At 47.0% G+C, this 17,233-nt stretch overlaps 1 protein-coding gene across 2 annotated transcripts; it reads right to left on the bottom strand.

The window, feature by feature from the left end:
* Positions 1-257: 257 nt before the first annotated feature.
* Positions 258-17,227, bottom strand: TCN2 (transcobalamin 2). Of its 2 annotated transcripts, XM_083590368.1 has the most exons (11): positions 16,970-17,227; positions 15,468-15,709; positions 13,829-13,979; positions 12,798-12,987; positions 11,112-11,272; positions 10,689-10,850; positions 8,850-9,025; positions 7,704-7,875; positions 4,229-4,427; positions 2,512-2,633; positions 258-870 (listed from the first exon to the last, which is right to left on the bottom strand). In XM_083590368.1, exons 3-11 carry the CDS (start codon positions 13,893-13,895, stop codon positions 809-811), a joined length of 1,311 nt encoding a protein of 436 aa, XP_083446494.1. In that variant the 5' UTR covers positions 13,896-13,979; positions 15,468-15,709; positions 16,970-17,227; the 3' UTR covers positions 258-808. The 2 variants fall into 2 exon arrangements, with proteins under 2 accessions (XP_083446494.1, XP_083446493.1); XM_083590367.1 differs by lacking the exon at positions 16,970-17,227 and having other exon boundaries at positions 15,468-15,815.
* Positions 17,228-17,233: the final 6 nt, after the last annotated feature.

The following is a 17,233-nucleotide window of genomic DNA, read 5'->3' as shown; positions in this document are numbered from 1 at the left end:
GCTAAGCTTGCAAATATGACACCCAAAATAAGAAATGTAGATGATGAAACAGACAAGGAGTGATTGGGAGTATTTAGGGGAATATTTACAAAAATTCAATCTTAAATACAAGTAGGGGATATCTTCTGACTAGCAGTTGACAATATAAGGGATATGAGAAGGTTGAAAATAAGATATTACTACATGTGCAGCTAATTGAAATGTACAAAGAACTGTCATAGAATGTTGGGTGGAAGTCCAAAAGAATTACTGTAGAAGAATGGAAAATATTTTTTATTAGTTTTCAATTACAATAATCCAATACTAGCCTCATTCTAACATTGCCAAATTATAATACAATTAATAATACCAATCACTGAGATGCCAAATTATACAATTTAGGTGACCTCCCACGTGCTAGAATTGATGATTTGAAGGTTTACTTCATTTCTGCGTTCCAAAATCTTATAAATTCCAATTACGTTCTGGTCAAAATAACAATCCTTTATATGGCCAGCTGCAGTTTTAAAGACTTCCATTTGTATTGGCACATTAAATGATTTATACAGCTACAGGTGAAGCATTCAAACTCTCTTCTTGTTCTTCCTCGGTGTGGCAATTATTCTGTCTGTAATGTTTCTTCCTGTCCTTGTAATATATTATGTCTATCAGTTGTTGCTGTTCTCCATTATGCCTCGGGCAGAGCTTGTGTTCCGCTGTTGTTTCAGGATTTCTTCACTGCTCCCTCTGCGCTGGTGTCTTTATGTGTCCTGTGAGCCAGTTGGGGCAGAGATAGCAGAGAGCCAATCAATCAGAGTGTGGGCTGTTTCTACCAAGGGCTAAATTTGAAGAGGATGGTTTCTTCGTTTTGTGGGATGTAGTCTGCGATACCTGCAAAACGGGAGGGCAAAAGACGAGGCGGTAAGAACAGAGAGGCATTACGAAGACCAAATCCTGCTCTAGCTCCTCCCCAGGACTTTGGGTTTGCTGCAGTGATATGGGAGTGGAGAAATAAAGTGCAGAATTCCATCTCCTGACAATCTCAGATTTTTAAATAAAAACGTTAAGTTCCTAGACTTTGGTTTGCAAACATATGCTTGAAGATAAATCATTCCAAGCAGAAGTGAATGCATTCATGCATCCACCCCTCAGTGCCTGTAACATCCAAGCCACCTTCAACGCCTTCTGGAAATGCAACAAAAACTGAATTAAATCTGCTGGCTATGCAAGGCCAATGCTGGGTGCATTCACAATAAAGTCGTATCTTGGAACCCGAATGTCTTGGTACTCGTCTGTTTTGGCTCCCAAACACTGCAGACCCGCAAGTGAGTGTTCCAGTTTGTGAAAGTTCTTTGGAAGTCGAACGTCCGATAGGGCTTCCGCGGCTTCCAATTGGCTGCAGGAGTTTCCTGCAGCCAATTGGAAGCTGCACCTTGGTTTACAAACGTTTTTGGAAGTCAAATGGACTTCCGGAACGGATTCTGTTCGCCTTCCAAGGTACCACTGTAATACTACTACTACTACAGTGGTACCTCGGGTTACAGACACTTCAGATTACAGACTGCGCTAACCCAGAAATAGTACCTCGGGTTAAGAACTTTGCTTCAGGATGAGAACAGAAATCGCGCAGCAGCAGGAGGCCCCATTAGCTAAAGTACCTCAGGTTAAGAACAGTTTCAGGTTAAGAACGGACCTCCATAACGAATTAAGTTCTTAACCCGAGGTACCACTGTACTACTAATAATAACACCCTTCCTTTTCCCCTGACTTATGGTGGCTTACAGCTAAAATAATAACAGCTAAAACACGGGGGGGGGGGGGAATACAATCATTAAAAAACAATTAAACCTGGATAGAATTAAAACTATATATATTCAACTGCCCTTCTATAATTGCAACACCCATGCAGAGAAATTGATGTAGGGTAAGGGATGCGGGTGGCGCTGTGAGTTAAACCACAAAGCCTAGGACTTGCTGATCAGAAGGTCGGTGGGTCGAATCCCCGCGACGGGGTGAGCTCCCGTTGCTCAGTCCCTGCTCCTGCCAACCTAGCAGTTTGAAAGCACGTCAAGCTGCAAGTAGATAAATAGGTACTGCACTGGCGGGAAGGTAAACGGCGTTTCCATGCGCTGCTCTGGTTCGCCAGAAGTGGCTTAGTCATGCTGGCCACATGACCCGGAATCTGTACACTGGCTCCCTCGGCCAGTAAAGCGAGATGAGTGCCGCAACCCCAGAGTCGGTCACGAGTGGACCTGATGGTCACGGGTCCCTTTACCTTTAAGGCTCTGCCAAGAGAATCTATGCCCTCAAATTAACACCCTCAGCACAGGCACATTATTTAGTCCCTAAGGGGTAAATCAGGCTTGGAATCACGTGGGGACAAAGCCTAGGGAATAGTTCAGAGCTGGAACTGGTGATGCTAGCTGAGGCTAATGGGAGTTGTAGCCCAAAGCTGCTCCAAGCCAACCCCTCCCTCCCTGCCCCCAGAGATAGGACAAAGGTCTCCTTTGCTGTTGGGCTTCTATCACTCGCCTTGCTCCAGGGCAGTGTTTGGAGCTCGGAGAACCTTCCAGTACTTGCGTTCCCCTTCCCGGGGCTTCACCCCCATCACTGCGGTCAGCAGAGGGCCAGACAGCGTCTTCTGGGTCTCAAACCTGTTTAGCAAAAAAAGGAAGATGCGTCATGAAGAGCTGAGGAATGAGCAGATGTAGGAACAATGGAAGAACCATTCTGGACCAGGCCAGAGGCCTCCCTTCTCAGCATCCTGTTCCTACAGTGGCTGAACAGTTTGCATGTGGGAAACTTGCAATCCAAGCATTTGAACCTACCCAGATTCTGAAATCATCTTCTGAGGCCCTTCTTCGTGTGCCTCCTCCTCGAGAGGTGCGGAGGGCGGCAACACGAGAACGGGGCCTTCTCTGCAGTGGCTCCCTGTCTGTGGAATGCTCTCCCCAGGGAAGTTTGCCTGGCACCTTCATTACACACCTTTAGATGCCAGGCAAAAATGTTCCTTTTTAACCAGGCCTTTGGTTGACTTGCTTGACATCCTATGCCCTTTTAAAATGTGGCTCTTTTCGGGGGGCGGGGTTATTGAGTTATTGTTTTTATTCTGATTGCATATGTTGTGGTCTTTTCTGTGAACCACCCTGAGATCTCCGGGTATAGGGCAGTATATAAACCCCAATTAATAATAAATAATCATAATAAAAGATCCCTCTCTGCATTTGTGATTGCTACCAACTTGTATTCAGAGGCAGAGATAAGGGAAGGCAGAACAGCCAGCTAGTAGGCATTGATTGCTTTAATATATTATTAATATCATTATCAATGTATTAATTAGAAATTGTTTTGAGGGTGTGTTTTCTTGCAAGCAAGGGGCGTATAAATTTTCAGAAACAAACCAATAAATAAAATCAGCCACCTTCTACACAATTGGCTCAAGGCGATGTACAGTAAAAACAGCAATAAATGTTAATTAAACGACAAAGCATTTGTATTGCTATAGATGATAAAATCAAATAATTAAAATGGGGGGGTGTTGCTATCCCTACTCCCAACAACAACGCTAACAATAATTATTTTGAATGAAACGACAGAAATTTGTGTGTATGTTTAATTTCTATTTTGTTATATTGCCTTTCTTTCGTCTTGTATGTTGTTGAAGTGTATGTTCTTTCTTAAGTACATACACAATTAAAAAAAAAAACCCCACAAAAAAACAGCATACACATCTACAGTCGTACGTTGGATCTCAAACACCTTGGCTCCCATAGAAATCGGCTCCCAAACAATCGAAACCCGGAAGTGAGTGTTCTGGTTTTTGAATGATTTTCGGAAGCTGAACATCCGGTACGGCTTCTGATTGGCTACAGGATGCTCCTGAAACCAATCGGAAGCCGTGCATCGATTTTTGAACGGTTCCCGGAACGCATTCCCGGGAGTCGAACGGAATCCCGGAACGCATTCTGTTCAAGAACCAAGGCACGACTGCAAATCAAAACCAAAAACAATGCATGAAGAAGGTCCCGGGTTCAAACCCCGCCCCACACCATAGCATCTCCGGGTAGGACTATAAATCACCCCTGTCTGAAACCTTGGAGAGTCACTGCCAGACAGTGCTGGCAGTATTGGGCTGGATGGATCTGTGGTCTGCCTCAGTGGAGGGCAGCTCCCTCAGTTCCTGTATCTCCACTGCTCCCACCCCCTCTGTAACACCTGCCAAAGCAAATGAAGATGGAAGTAGCCTCACGTAAAGCGCTTAGGGGTGTTCAGCTTCTCTGCAACTTTCAGCACATCCAGCAGAGAGGAGCCGAGAGGAACTCTGACGACGTGCCTGTACAACGGCACGCGAAGAGGTGGCTGCTTCACAAGCAGCTCGATGCGGATGCTTGGCCTATTCCCGGCGGTCGGCTCCAGCCTGGGAGAGGAGGTGACAAAATTCAAACCACCTGCATGCAAGGAAACAAAGGTTGAGGGTGCATCAGGAGTCAGGCTGGTTCCTGGTGGACCTTATCATTACTGCATCATTGGTGATGCCGTTTTGGACCCTTCCCAGGTGTGTTCTGTTAGAATTCCTGCTCCATGATTGCAGTCATGGGATTGTTGTCTATCACATGACGTGGTATGTTTTGACTCCACAAAGTGGGAAGTGACGGAGACAGGATGTTTGTGTTACTGTGTTCCGTAAAGTGGGGCTATTGTCCTTTGTTCTTTTTCTCTTTGCTGTCTGATGCTAGAGAGAGAGGGAGTCATGTTGAAGTGCCCTGCGTGTGTTTATATGTAAATAAAGTAGATTAGCCAAAATGCTGAGTTGCTGAGGTCTGTTACGCATGATACGCAAACTCTGTGGATCCCTAAGTGTGCCGATGCCTGTTGGCATCGGTCATTGTGATGTTCGGGCAGAAGAAAGCTTTTGAAGCTCCTGAACGATCAACCAGGAGGGAGGGAACATGCCAGTTGGGCATGTGTCTCTGCCAGGGTCCTACTCTAGTGTAGCTGAGCTCCTGGTGGACCTTATCATTTCTGCATCATCGGTGATGCCGTTTTGGACCCTTTCCAGGTGTCCTCCACCTCCCCACAGGTGTCCCTCTTCCCCCTCCGGCCTTCAAGTGGTACCCGGAGAACCCTGCCTCTTTAATCTCAGAGGGGGAGCAAGAGGCCCTCTGTGTATGCTCAGGTGAAACCTCTACTTGTTTTTTGGCTGGCGGCGAAGAGAGTATGCAAGTTGTCATAAGGACATAAGAAGTGCCTGCTGGGCCCGGAAAGCTGGGAAGCTCACAAACAGGACCTGAGCACAGAGTGTGATTCCCATATTTCGGACAGCAGAGGTAGTACACAGCCATCCTGGCTAGTAGCTGTCGACAGCCTTTTCCTCCACAAATTTGTCTTTTAAAGCCATCTGAGCTGGTGGCCATCATAGCTTCTTAGAGGAGCGAATTCCGCAGCTCCAGGCACAGAGATCTGCTGCCTCCAATCTACCGTATTTTTCGCTCTATAACACGCACCTGACCATAACACGCACGTAATTTTTAGAGGAGGAAAACAAGAAAAAAATATTCTAAACGAAACAGTGGATGTATGATTTTTGTGGTTCATGCTGTGGCCACAGACACGTGATCTGACGGTGAGTTTGGGGTAGCCCAATGCAAAAATCTTGAGAATCCATGTGGATCCATGCTTTGTAACCATGTTTTTGCGCCATTGCGGCCCCATGAAACAGTGGGTGCGTGTGTGTTTTTTGGTGCTGGCTGCAGCCATGGACATGCTATGTGATCTGATGGTGAATTTGGGGTGACCCAGTGCAAAAATCCTGAGGATCCATGTGGATCCGTGCTTTGTAACCACGTTTTAAGTGGGGAGGGAAGGAAAAGCACTCAAGGGACAAGGAACACGCGTGGGGTGGGTGGAGAAGGAGCTTTTCGGCGAGCTAAGTGGGGAGGAGGGAGGGAAAGAGCACTGTTGCTTTAAAGGTATACATAAGGTATTTGCCCTGTGCCTGGGGTTTTTTTCCATTTAACAGTTTGCCGCCTCTTCCTTCCGCTCCTTGTTTTGAGGCAGAATAGATTTGAGCAAGTGAGGAGGACTTGGATTGCAGGGGATTCGCCATTAGCTGTGTAAAAGCGCTCCTGCTTGCAGCCTTCTACTTTGTTTGTACACGTGGCTACTGGTATCAGGTTCAGTTTGAGAGATAAGCAGCCACCAGCAGCAATAGAATGGAGCACAGAAAAGCGGTAAGGGCACTAGGACCCAGACAATGCTCAAATCTATCCTGCCTGAAAACAAGCTGCAGAAGTAAAAAAGCACACTCCAGCTCCCGTCCCCAGCGGATCAGCTGAGGGGGGAGGATTTGCATAGTTTTCCCCTCTCCCTCATCCCTTGCCTTCCCCAGCCTTTTTTTTTTTACTTCCTGGTTTTCACTGCGTTCGTGGCTCAGCTCGAGGTTGGTTTTTTTTTTGCTGCTGGTTGCTTAATCTTTTCCCTTCCCAATCCAACCCCTCCTGTGCCCTGCCGTCCCTCTGCAGCCTCATTGCTCCGTTTAGAGCAAACGTTGCTCCGTTTAGAGAGAGACCTTTGCTAGCTGAGGCTGCAGCAGCTGTTGCTGACTACGCAAGGCTTTTAAAAGCGCCTGCTGGCGTTTAACCGCCTGCCTCCTTCCGGCTCGCTATGGCTCCCGTCTGTCCCTCCTCCCGTGTAAGCGGCTGCTTCCCGCTTTGCTGCCATGGCTCTCCTTCACTCCCTCCTCCCCGGCTCCTCCGTAGGTTGCTTTAAAGCAAGCAAAGCGAGAGCCGCGCAAAGCGGGACAGACGCTTTGCTTGACTGACGGCAGCCAGGGTTCCAGTCCAGTGCATTCGCTCCATAACACGCACAGGCATTTCCCCTTACTTTCTAGGAGCAAAAAAGTGTGTGTTATAGAGCGAAAAATACGGTAAGCACTGAGAGCTAAGATGAGACATCAGGGAGCTGTTATCTCCGACCTTAGTGTTTAGCATCACAGCACTAAGATCACAGAGAAGTCTTTGCTTATAGGTCTTTTAATGGCAGCAGGCAGAGGGTTGCCTCCGGTCTCAGCGCTGTGGAAGCTACATTGCTAAGAATGGAGCTAAGCCTGTGTCTGATCTTTTTTTTAAATAATAATAGTTATTTTATTTATGATTTTCAGTTTTACACATGTAAATGATTTTAACCATCATTTTAACATTTTGAAACTCGACTTCCTCCCCCCCTCTTTCTGCAGTTCCTTAAATTTATTTTTTTATCTTTTCTGCATATTCCAAATTAATTTACTCATTAATTCATCTACTTTAAATATATACTCTTATAAAACTGCAGGTTTTTACAATAATCCTGCCAGTGTTCTTATCTGTTTACAGATTATTAGTAAATATTCAATAAACCATTTCTGTTCTTTTATTTTAAAAAGTTGGTTGCCTTGATTTCTTATTTTTCCGGTAAGTTTTGCCATTTCTGCATATTCCGTAAGTTTTTGCACCCTTTATTCTTTCGCTGGGACAAGCCTGTGTCTGATTGTGTGACTTGATTTCAGGCAACTAACATGTAGGCAGCCCTTCGCACCTGTCAAAATGGCCCGCAGAGGCCAGTTCTGGATCTGGTCCCCCTCTATGGTCTCAGTGTTCCACAGCTCTACCCCGGCTTGACTGGACCCAAAAGTGGACTGCGTCCCCACTACTCCTTTGCAACATCCTCTTTGCTCTCCCCACCGCTACCTGTCTCAGCTTGGCACACCATCCTGGCGACATCCAGGTAACTCTTGCCATGCAGGGCAGGCAGCAACTGGGACTTGACGAGGGCGTTTTGGAAATCTCCTCGCTCCAGGCTCCGAATCAGGGTTGCAACAGCCTCGGGACACTCTGGGTTCATCCCCGTAGCAATGAGGAACTGAATCGCAAAGAGATGGGAAAGGCATCAGAGACTGAAGAAAAGTGCCTTTTTATGTTAGTTCTTGCACTCCCACCTACGGTAGAAGAGGCTACCGGTGGCCAGCTGGCATTGCCTGAAATCCTGGCAAAGCTAGAAGGGAAATGCCGCATCAGCCGGACGTTCCGTAGAGGTTTCCACTCTGTGCTGAAGAGGCAAGCCATTCCCTAGCCAAGGTCTTCAACCTCAGATTGGAAAAAAAAGACTTGCCTCTTCAGCACTGCAAGTTGTGTTTGAAAAAAACCATAGAGCCAAGTGGAGAGAATCAGATTCTGGAATGGGACGCAACAGGAAAGGAAATCCAGAGGTGGCTGGGGCCGATGGGGCTGATGGGGCAGAAGGTAAGGAGACCAACAGTAGGTGGCACCAGAGCCAATGACAGGAGGAGCCAGCTCATCCTAGCTTTGTTCCCCCTCCTACTTGTTGAGTTCTGCGACTACAGAGGAGGAGGAAGCAGAGAGGCTCAGCTACCTCCGGGTTGCTTGTATAGTGGTACCTCGGGTTACAGGCGCTTCAGGTTACAGACGCTTCAGGTTACAGACTCCGCTAACCCAGAAATAGTACCTTGGGTTAAGAACTTTGCTTCAGGATGAGAACAGAAATCGTGCTCCGGCGGTGCGGCAGCAGCAGGAGGCCCCATTAGCTAAAGTGGTGCTTCAGGTTAAGAACAGTTTCAGGTTAAGAACGGACCTCCGGAATGAATTAAGCACTTAACCCGAGGTATAAGTGTATATAAAAGGCCAGGCAGGTGGGGGCTGGGTGGGGGCAGAGGGAGGTTGGTGGAGCAGTGCTCTAATGGGCCATGCCCACTAGTAGAGAGATCCTTCAAGTTTCCACCTTGTGGTTACAGAGTAAGAAAATGGCTTAGCAGGAGCTACAAAATAGTAAATGTGAGAATTGCCATCCCTCCACTTTGCCTGCAGAGTCCTCCTCACCTGTGTGGCCAGGGGGCTGCTGTCGATATTGCCAAAAGCCCCTTCTGCAGTCTTGGCCTGCAGTATCTTCCGCTTGACTCTCTGCACAGCCTGGCTGAGGTTTGCCACCAGCTCTGGCTTGTAGAAGGTGGCTCGTTCCAAGCAGGCAAAGGCCAGACCTCCCATCGCCTCTGTGTCTGGGAAAGCAAGGTTAAAACAGCCATGAAGAGGAGAGCTGACCCATCAGTCCCAACACATGTCTACATCCTTTGCATCCTCCATCGGTCCACCTAGCTCAGTACTGTCTACAGTGACCAGCAGCAGCTCTGGGAGTCTCTCCCAGCCCTAACTGGAGATGTGGGCAATTGAACCCAGGACTGTCTGCAAGCACAGCAGGTGCTCTAGCACTGAAAGCCACCACCCGTTTTCCATACGCACGGTGCCCCCTGCTTCTCCATCCCTCTGTCCTCCCATCAGCTAATCACCGCTCCCTGCCCCTTGCCGCCTGAGGCAATGCCCCACTCTGTCTAACGGTAGGGCAGGTCCCAGAGGAGACAGCCAAGTTGCTACAGGGGAAATGGGCACAGAGCCCCAGAGCAGCCCTTCTTGGTGTGCCTCCTCCACAAGAGGTCTGGAAGGTGGCAACACGAGAAAGGGCCTTTTCTGCAGTGGCTCCCCGTTTGTGGAATGCTCTCCCCACGGAGGTTCAATTGGCACCTTAATTATACACCTTTAAAGGTAAAGGTAAAGGGACCCCTGACCATTAGGTCCAGTCGTGACTGACTCTGGGATTGCGGCGCTCATCTCGCTTTATTGGCTGAGGGAGCTGGCGCACAGCTTCCGGGTCATGTGGTCAGCATGACTAAGCCGCTTTTGGTGAACCAGAGCAGTGCACGGAAACGCCGTTTACCTTCCCGCTGGAGTGGTACCTATTTATCTACTTACACTTTGATGTGCTTTCAAACTGCTAGGTTGGCAGGAGCAGGGACCGAGCAATGGGAGCTCACCCTGTCGCGGGGATTCGAACCGCCGACCTTCTGATCGGCAAGTCCTAGGCTCTGTGGTTTAACCCACAGCGCCACCTGTGTCCCAATTATACACCTTTAGGCACCAGGCAAAAAATGTTCCTCCTTATCCAGGAACTTTGGCTAATTAACATCCAATGCCCTTTTAAAATGTGTTGGGAAGCTTCATTGGGATGTTTTTGTTTTTTTAATGTAGTTTGTGTTTTTATATTGTGGCTTATGTTGTAACCACCCAGAGACCTGTGGGTATAGGATAGTATATTACTACTACTACTACTACTACTACTAACAATAATCATTATACCTGAAGGAGTGTCTCCACCCCCATTGTTCAGCCTGGACACTGAGGTCCAGCTCCGAGGGCCTTCTGGCGGTTCCCTCCCTGCGAGAAGTGAGGTTACAGGGAACTGGGCAGAGGGCCTTCTCGGTAGTGGCGCCCGCCCTGTGGAACACCCTCCCACCAGATGTCAAGGAAATAAACAACTATCTGACTTTTAGAAGACATCTGAAGGCAGCCCTGTTTAGGGAAGTTTTTTTATGTTTGATGTTTTGTCGTGTTTTTAATATTCTGTTGTGAGCCATCCAGTGTGGCTGGGGAAACCTAGCCAGATGGATGGGGTTTAAATAAAATCATCATCATTATTAGTCATTCACCAGCAGTAAAAAAAACCTCTTGCACACCAGATTAAAATGGGTCATCCCCAACTGCTTGCTGCCCCCAGCCAGAAGCCGCACAGACCATTAAAGCTGAAAGGCATCAACCCCCCCCCACCCCCCCCGGGCAGAAAACAGTTGAAACCTGAATGGACTCATGTGCAAAGGGGGCAGCACGTACCCACAGAGTGCTTGTTGTGGAGCACAAATCGTCCCCGCTGCTCTGCGTGCAAGAGCTTCCGGATCACATGCTCGTCGATCTTCTTGCGGTGAACACACAAGGCTAAGACCCCCAAGCTGTACTGGTAGTAGTTGGTGATGGGGTGTCCTGTGTCCTTGTGACCTGGATGCAGGAAGAGAAAGACCAATGGGTAAATCTGCCCTTTCTGCCGTAATTAATTACCCAGCTCCCTGCTGACCTTTAGCCTACGAAGCCCTGCTCTGAGGCTTCCAGATGCTGGCAAAACCTCTCCTTAAGTGCTGGCCCCTAATTCAGACTTCCAACACTTGCTTTCATTCAATCAGTCTTTTAATGTGGCAGCACCTACCGACTGGAACTCCTTGCCACTTGACACCAAGCAGGCGCCATCGCCTGGAACCTTACCTATCTGTGCCTTTTCCTTGTTCAAGTGAAGCTTAAGCTGGGTCACCAGCTGCCTCCCTTCCAGTGCCTCCATGTCGTGGCAGGCGGCCCGCAGCGCAAGGAGGTACAGGGCCAGTTGACCTGTGCTAGGATGCTCATGGTAGCGGACTGGAGTCAGAGAGCTGGATTGGAAGAAGTCAGAATAACCACACCGTTAGCACCTCCCATGCAGCCAGGCTAGGCCTTCTCCAGGTTTAACTTCATTTATCTAGTTGAATTTTATTACAGGGCTTCCCAAGCTTGTGTCTCCAGCTGTTTCTGGACTACAAACCCTATCACACCCTGACTGCTGGTCCTGCTAGCTAGCGAGGATGGGAGTTGTAGTCCAACAGCGACCTAAGTTTGGGAAACCGTGTTTTATTGCCGTCAGAGCCTACCTTTTTCTCTAAGGGGCTTAAGGTTGTGTACACGGCTCTCCCTGCGCAACAACCTTGTGAGGTAGGTTAGGCTGAAGTACCTAACTGGGCCAACATCACCCAGTGAGCTTTGTGGCTGAGCGGGGATTTGAACCCCGGCCTCCCGTTTCCTAGTCCAGCAGACGAACCACGGCACCACCACCGGCTCTCTCTTTGTTTCGTCTCAAAATAGGATGTTCATTCATAATAAAATTCACATTCGCTGGCATAATAATGGTGGCATTATTGCTATACAGTGGTACCTCGGGTTACATACGCTTCAGGTTAAATACGCTTCAAGTTACAGACTCCGCTAACCCAGAAATAGTACCTTGGGTTAAGAACATTGCTTCAGGATGAGAACAGAAATAGCGCTTCCGTGGCACGGCAGTGGCGGGAGGCCCCATTAGCTAAAGTGGTGCTTCAGGTTAAGAATAGTTTTAGGTTAAGAACGGACCTCCGGAACGAATTAAGTACGTAACCAGAGGTACCACTGTATTTTAAATGAAGACCTGATCATAACCCTCACCCTCTCCCCTTCTCCGCCTCTGTTGTCTCCCCCACTGTCAAAACTCAGATTGTAATATACAGTGGTACCTCGGGTTAAGTACTTAATTCATTCCAGAGGTCCGTTCTTAACCTGAAACTGTTCTTAACCTGAACACCACTTTAGTTAATGGGGCCTCCCGCTGCTGCCGCACCGCTGCTGCGCGATTTCTGTTCTCATCCTGAAGCAAAGTTCTTAACCCAAGGTACTATTTCTGGGCTAGCGGAGTCTGTAACCTGAAGCATATGTAACCTGAGGTACCACTGTACTTGGAATGGGGTGGGCCTGTCTGTCTGTCTGTCTGTCTGCCTGTCTGTCTGCTTGCTTGCTTGATGTTGCTTTGTTGGAATGCAAGAGTATACTGAACTAATATATCACAGAATGGTAGAGTTGGAAGGGACCACAAAGTTCATCCAGTCCAACCCCCTGCAATGCAGGAATCTTTTTGCCCAACGTGACTCGAACCCATAACCCTGAGATTAAGAGTTTCATGCTGGTTGCATCAGGCCAGTGGCCCATCCAGCCCAGCATCCTGTTCTCATAGTGGCCAACCAGATACCCATATGTGAAACCTGCAAGCGGGACCTGATCCCAAGAGGACTTTTCTGTGGTTCCCAGCAATGTACATTCATTGCTCCACCCCCTTCTGCCTCTGGCCCTCATGCTGCAAAATTCCCCACCACCCAAACCCTGTGTTAAACATACGCGCTGGCATTGGGCTGAAAGGTATCTTTCAGGTGCTGGAGGTACTGGCTCTCCTTCTGCAAGTTGTGGTCGTTAGACAGCCGCAGGGCCAGGTAAACACTGGGATTCGGCTCCTCAGACGCATCCTCCGCCACTTTCAGGAGCTCCGCGTTCAAAGACCTGATGCGATCAGAATTTCCTGCAGAGATTTCTGACCCGAGAGAAGAACAAAACAGGATCGCGAATGTGGCTGCTTTAAAACACATGACTTCCCCCAAAGAACTGTGGGAACTGTAGTTTATATTAAGGGTTCTGGCAATTCATAGAATCATAGAGTTCTAGTCCAACCCCTTGCAATGAAACCAACTTGTGTCTCTGTGAGGTTGAAACTACAGTTCCCAGCATTCTTGCCCGGGTGGGTGGGGGTCATGAACTTTGAAGATGTGTTGAATGTGCTTTAAATGCATGGGGTGAATCTGCCCTGACCCTTCCTCATTAAGGTAAAAACTTTCCCCATATCAGCGCCACAGATTCTCCACCTTCATTCTGATTCTCTTCTACATTCTGCTGTAAAGCATAGCTGTCAACTTTTCCCTTTTCTTGCGAGGAATCCTATTCATAGCTGTCAACTTTCAGATTTGAAAATAAGGGATCAGCAGCCTCACCTGTCCCGGGGACAGTCTACGGGATATCTAACAATCCGGTATAGCAGCAGGAAGCAGCGGGAAACAGCGATGGAATAAGGGAATTTCCCGCAAAAAAGGGAAGGTTGACAGCTATGATCCTATTCAGAATAAGGGAATTTCCCTTTAAAAAAGGGAAACGTTGACAGCTATGGCTGTAAGAACCTTGTCTTATACATCCTCGATAGTTATACATCATAATGTGAATTTTTTTCATGTTTTTTAAAGAATTTTAGTGAGAGGGAAAAGCAATTTGCAAACTCTATCTATCTATCTATCGATCGATCATCTATCTATCGATCATCTATCAATCATCTATCTATCTATCATCTATCTATCTATATGATACTTCTCATAATCAGAGATTACCACACAGCTGGACGGAGGCAAACAGGATAGGGAAGAAGACGAAGAACCGTAGACCTCTGGGGTCCATGCTTGTCACGAGAAGGAAGTCAACAGACAGAGATGCCGGCCAGAATTTCAGGAAGGAGTCCAGGAACTTGGAGGCAAAGACAGCCTGTGAAAGATTCAATGGGAGGAATATCAGTGATGACACAATCTTCCCAAGGAAGAAGTGCTGAGTCTGCGCAACAGGAAGGACTTTGGATGGATGAGAAACAACAAGGGCTGGTGAGGCAGATCAGAAATGTCCACTGGCTATCCTTCCTCTTGATGCTTCACAGATAGCATGTTACACACGTATTTGGTTCCACAGAAACCACTTTATCTCACCTAGATATTTTATAGTGGGTGGCAGGATGAGACTCCACGCCACAGCCTTTGAGATCAAGCATAGGAAGTGGTCCACCACACATTCACAGAGAGGACTCCTATGCCCTCAATGCAGGAATAAACTTGCCGTGGATAATGCTTCCCCTGCCCTCCAACCAGGGCCAGGTTTAGGTTTGATGAGGCACTAAGCTACTGAAGGTAATGGGGCCCTGGTATGTCCAGCTGTCCTTCGTCAACAACAATTTGTCGTGTTTTTGTGCGCTGAATATATGATATATGGTAATTTATGGACCTAATAGGTATCTAAAGTCATTTGCACATAACAAAATTTGTATTTTATCAAAGTACAGTGGTACCTCGGGTTAAGTACTTAATTCGTTCCGGAGGTCCGTTCTTAACCTGAAACTGTTCTTAACCTGAAGCACCACTTTAGCTAATGGGGCCTCCTGCTGCTGCCGCGCCAACGGAGCACGATTTCTGTTCTCATCCTGAAGCAAAGTTCTTAACCTGAAGCACTATTTCTGGGTTAGTGGAGTCTGTAACCTGAAGCGTATGTAACCTGAAGCATATGTAACCTGAGGTACCACTGTAATTGTTGAACTGAAATACAATTAAGAAGAAGTATATTAATAGTGAAATTGGGGGGGGGGGCAAGAGACTGGGGCCCTAAGCTATAGCTTGTTTAGCTTATACATAAATCCGGCACTGCCTCCAACATTTCTCTGATGAAAACAGGGATGTCCTACCATACCCTCCAACATTTCTAAAATGAAACCAGGGACGTCCTAAGGGAAACGGGACATTTTGGGATCAAATCAGAATCCGGGACGGCTTCTGTAAATCGAGGGCTGCCCCCGGAAAATAGGATCTGCCGTCAGTGGCTGCTAGATGTTTACGTTCCACTTCCCCTATTGGAGGAAGTATGCCTCTAAATGTCAGTTGCTGGGAATTGCAAGAAGGGATAGTGTGATATACCGTCCACTTTGGGAACTACTGAACTACGTACATTCTTCCCCCTTCAACCTGCTCAGCCAAGCCATTGTGTCTGCCTCTTACATCCCTTGTTGGATAAGAGTGCTTCAGGCTGCAACCCCATGGACCTATTCCTGGCAGGAAGCCCCACTAAATACAGCAGGACTTAGTTCTGCATAAATAAACGTGCTTGGGATTGAGCTATATCAATAATATAACATTATACCCGAGGGATCAAGAATTATGTGGGGAGATGTGGGGTGTGAGGGGGAAACAAGCTGTCTTAAGGAGGAGAGCCTACCTGATATGGTCACTTGATGTCCTAGGAGTCTTCACCTCTTCCTGTGAATTATGAATTGGGGTGCGCAAGGACTGAAATCAGCTTTTAGAACGAGACTTTTCCTCCACTTTCTCACCACAGGCAGGCAGTGAGGAATCTTCTTTCACTCTTGTTTAGTTCAGGTCACGTGACATCTCCTCCAGCTGCTGAAGTCAGCTGTTTGCAGAGTGTTTCCTTTCAATTTAAGTGGCTGGGCTGCAGCTCTGGAAGGGAAAAATACGCAAGTTCCAGAGTCCTGAATATGTGGAATCAGGACAGGTCAAGAGCACGTTGGAATAATTCACAGAGACGGCCAGGAACAAAGGAGCCCCAAATAACCTTGTGACCTAGCTGATTGGACTCTGAGTATATTTCACTGATGATATATTAGTACCTTCCCATGATTTACCTCAGATAATAATCTGAAATAATGCAATGCTCTTGGTTGGAATGTGTCTTCAGATAACGGGTACAAAGATCGTAACAGCCTAAGCTGGCACCTGTCTGAACACAACTCTTCTCCTTTTTTAAAAAAAGAAACAAAAGTCCTAACTCCTCACTGAAAGAAACATCACACAAGTTTTCAAAGTGAAGTTTGCCCATAGTGATTTTGCATCAAGATATATGTTTAGGCTATAGAATACCGGAGTGTGAAAAAGGAGGGATCAAGCTCTGTATATGAACTTCTTTTTGCAGGATCTGAGTTAATTTGACCATTAATCAGATGTAACTATTTCATTTCTCTCTCAAAAAAAATTAAAATGCTGGAAATCTCCCTTTCTTGTTTAAAAGCGTTTATAAGCTGCTTAATATATTTGGGGGAGAAAAATATTAAGCCCTGTGTGCAACATAAAAGCAAACATTATTGTTAGAACAAAAATGTAACATAAAACCAATAAAACAGTAATATGATAACATAACAAATAAAGCAGGAATTCCGGGGGATTCAGGCACATAGCGTCTGAATTTATGGATCAGGGAAAGCCTGGATCAATCACTGATGGGCTGCATATTCATTTGAAGTACGGTACTCTGACTGTAAAATTGGGCACGCTGTACATTTAAAACACATTCGAAGCATAATATTCTTTCCCTCAAAGAATTCTGGGCACTGTAGTTGAGCCCTCACAGAGTTACAATTCCCAGCAACCTTTAACAAACTACTGCACCCAGAATACTTTGAGGGGAGTTTGTGCTTCAGGTGTGCTTTAAAGGTATAGTGGGTAAGCAGCTTAAGAACCTTCCAAGTATTTTTTTAATCCAAAACTGTGCAAGGCTGCTTGCTGTGTCATAAACCCAAGGCAGCATGTTTTCTCTGTTATCTATTGTCCCCATATTTATGACTGGATGGGCTGAGAAAGAGAGCCTTACAACAGCCCTTCAATGTAGTCCAGTGTTAAAAGTGCAAGTTGGTGGTGGAGCTGAGGCAGATTTGGGTTTTCAGACAAACATCCACCTCACGTTGCAGGAAAAGGCCCACTCACTTAAATGCAAGCAGCTGGATACAAAAGCCTTCAATGGACTTGCATGAAGGCGACTGGCGCTTGGACATGTTTAAAAACCAGTTAGGGGGGAAAAGCAGAGATCTTTGCTGCTACAGTTTAGGAACCTAGGAAGCTGCCTTCTACTGAGCCAGACCACTGGTTCCTGTAGCTCAGTATTGTCTGCACTGGTTGGCAGCAGCTCTTCAGGGAAAACGCCCAGCCCTCTCTGGAGACGCCACTGGGGATTGAACCTGCATGCACACA

Source organism: Podarcis filfolensis, assembly GCF_964270895.1.
Source record: "Podarcis filfolensis genome assembly, chromosome: 16".
Taxonomy (NCBI): Eukaryota; Metazoa; Chordata; class Lepidosauria; order Squamata; family Lacertidae; genus Podarcis; species Podarcis filfolensis.
This window is presented reverse-complemented; position numbering and strand designations above follow the sequence as displayed.

Excerpts from the sequence above, each read along its gene's own strand:
- TCN2 (XM_083590368.1), bottom strand. The coding sequence starts at position 13,895 with ATGGACCCCAGAGGTCTACGGTTCTTCGTCTTCTTCCCTATCCTGTTT. Across the intron at positions 9,026-10,688 it reads CCACAACAAGCACTCTGTGG|ACACAGAGGCGATGGGAGGT; the intron begins GTACGTGCTGCC and ends TTGCTTTCCCAG. Across the intron at positions 2,634-4,228 it reads AACACCCCTAAGCGCTTTAC|GTTTGAGACCCAGAAGACGC; the intron begins GTGAGGCTACTT and ends TTTGCTAAACAG.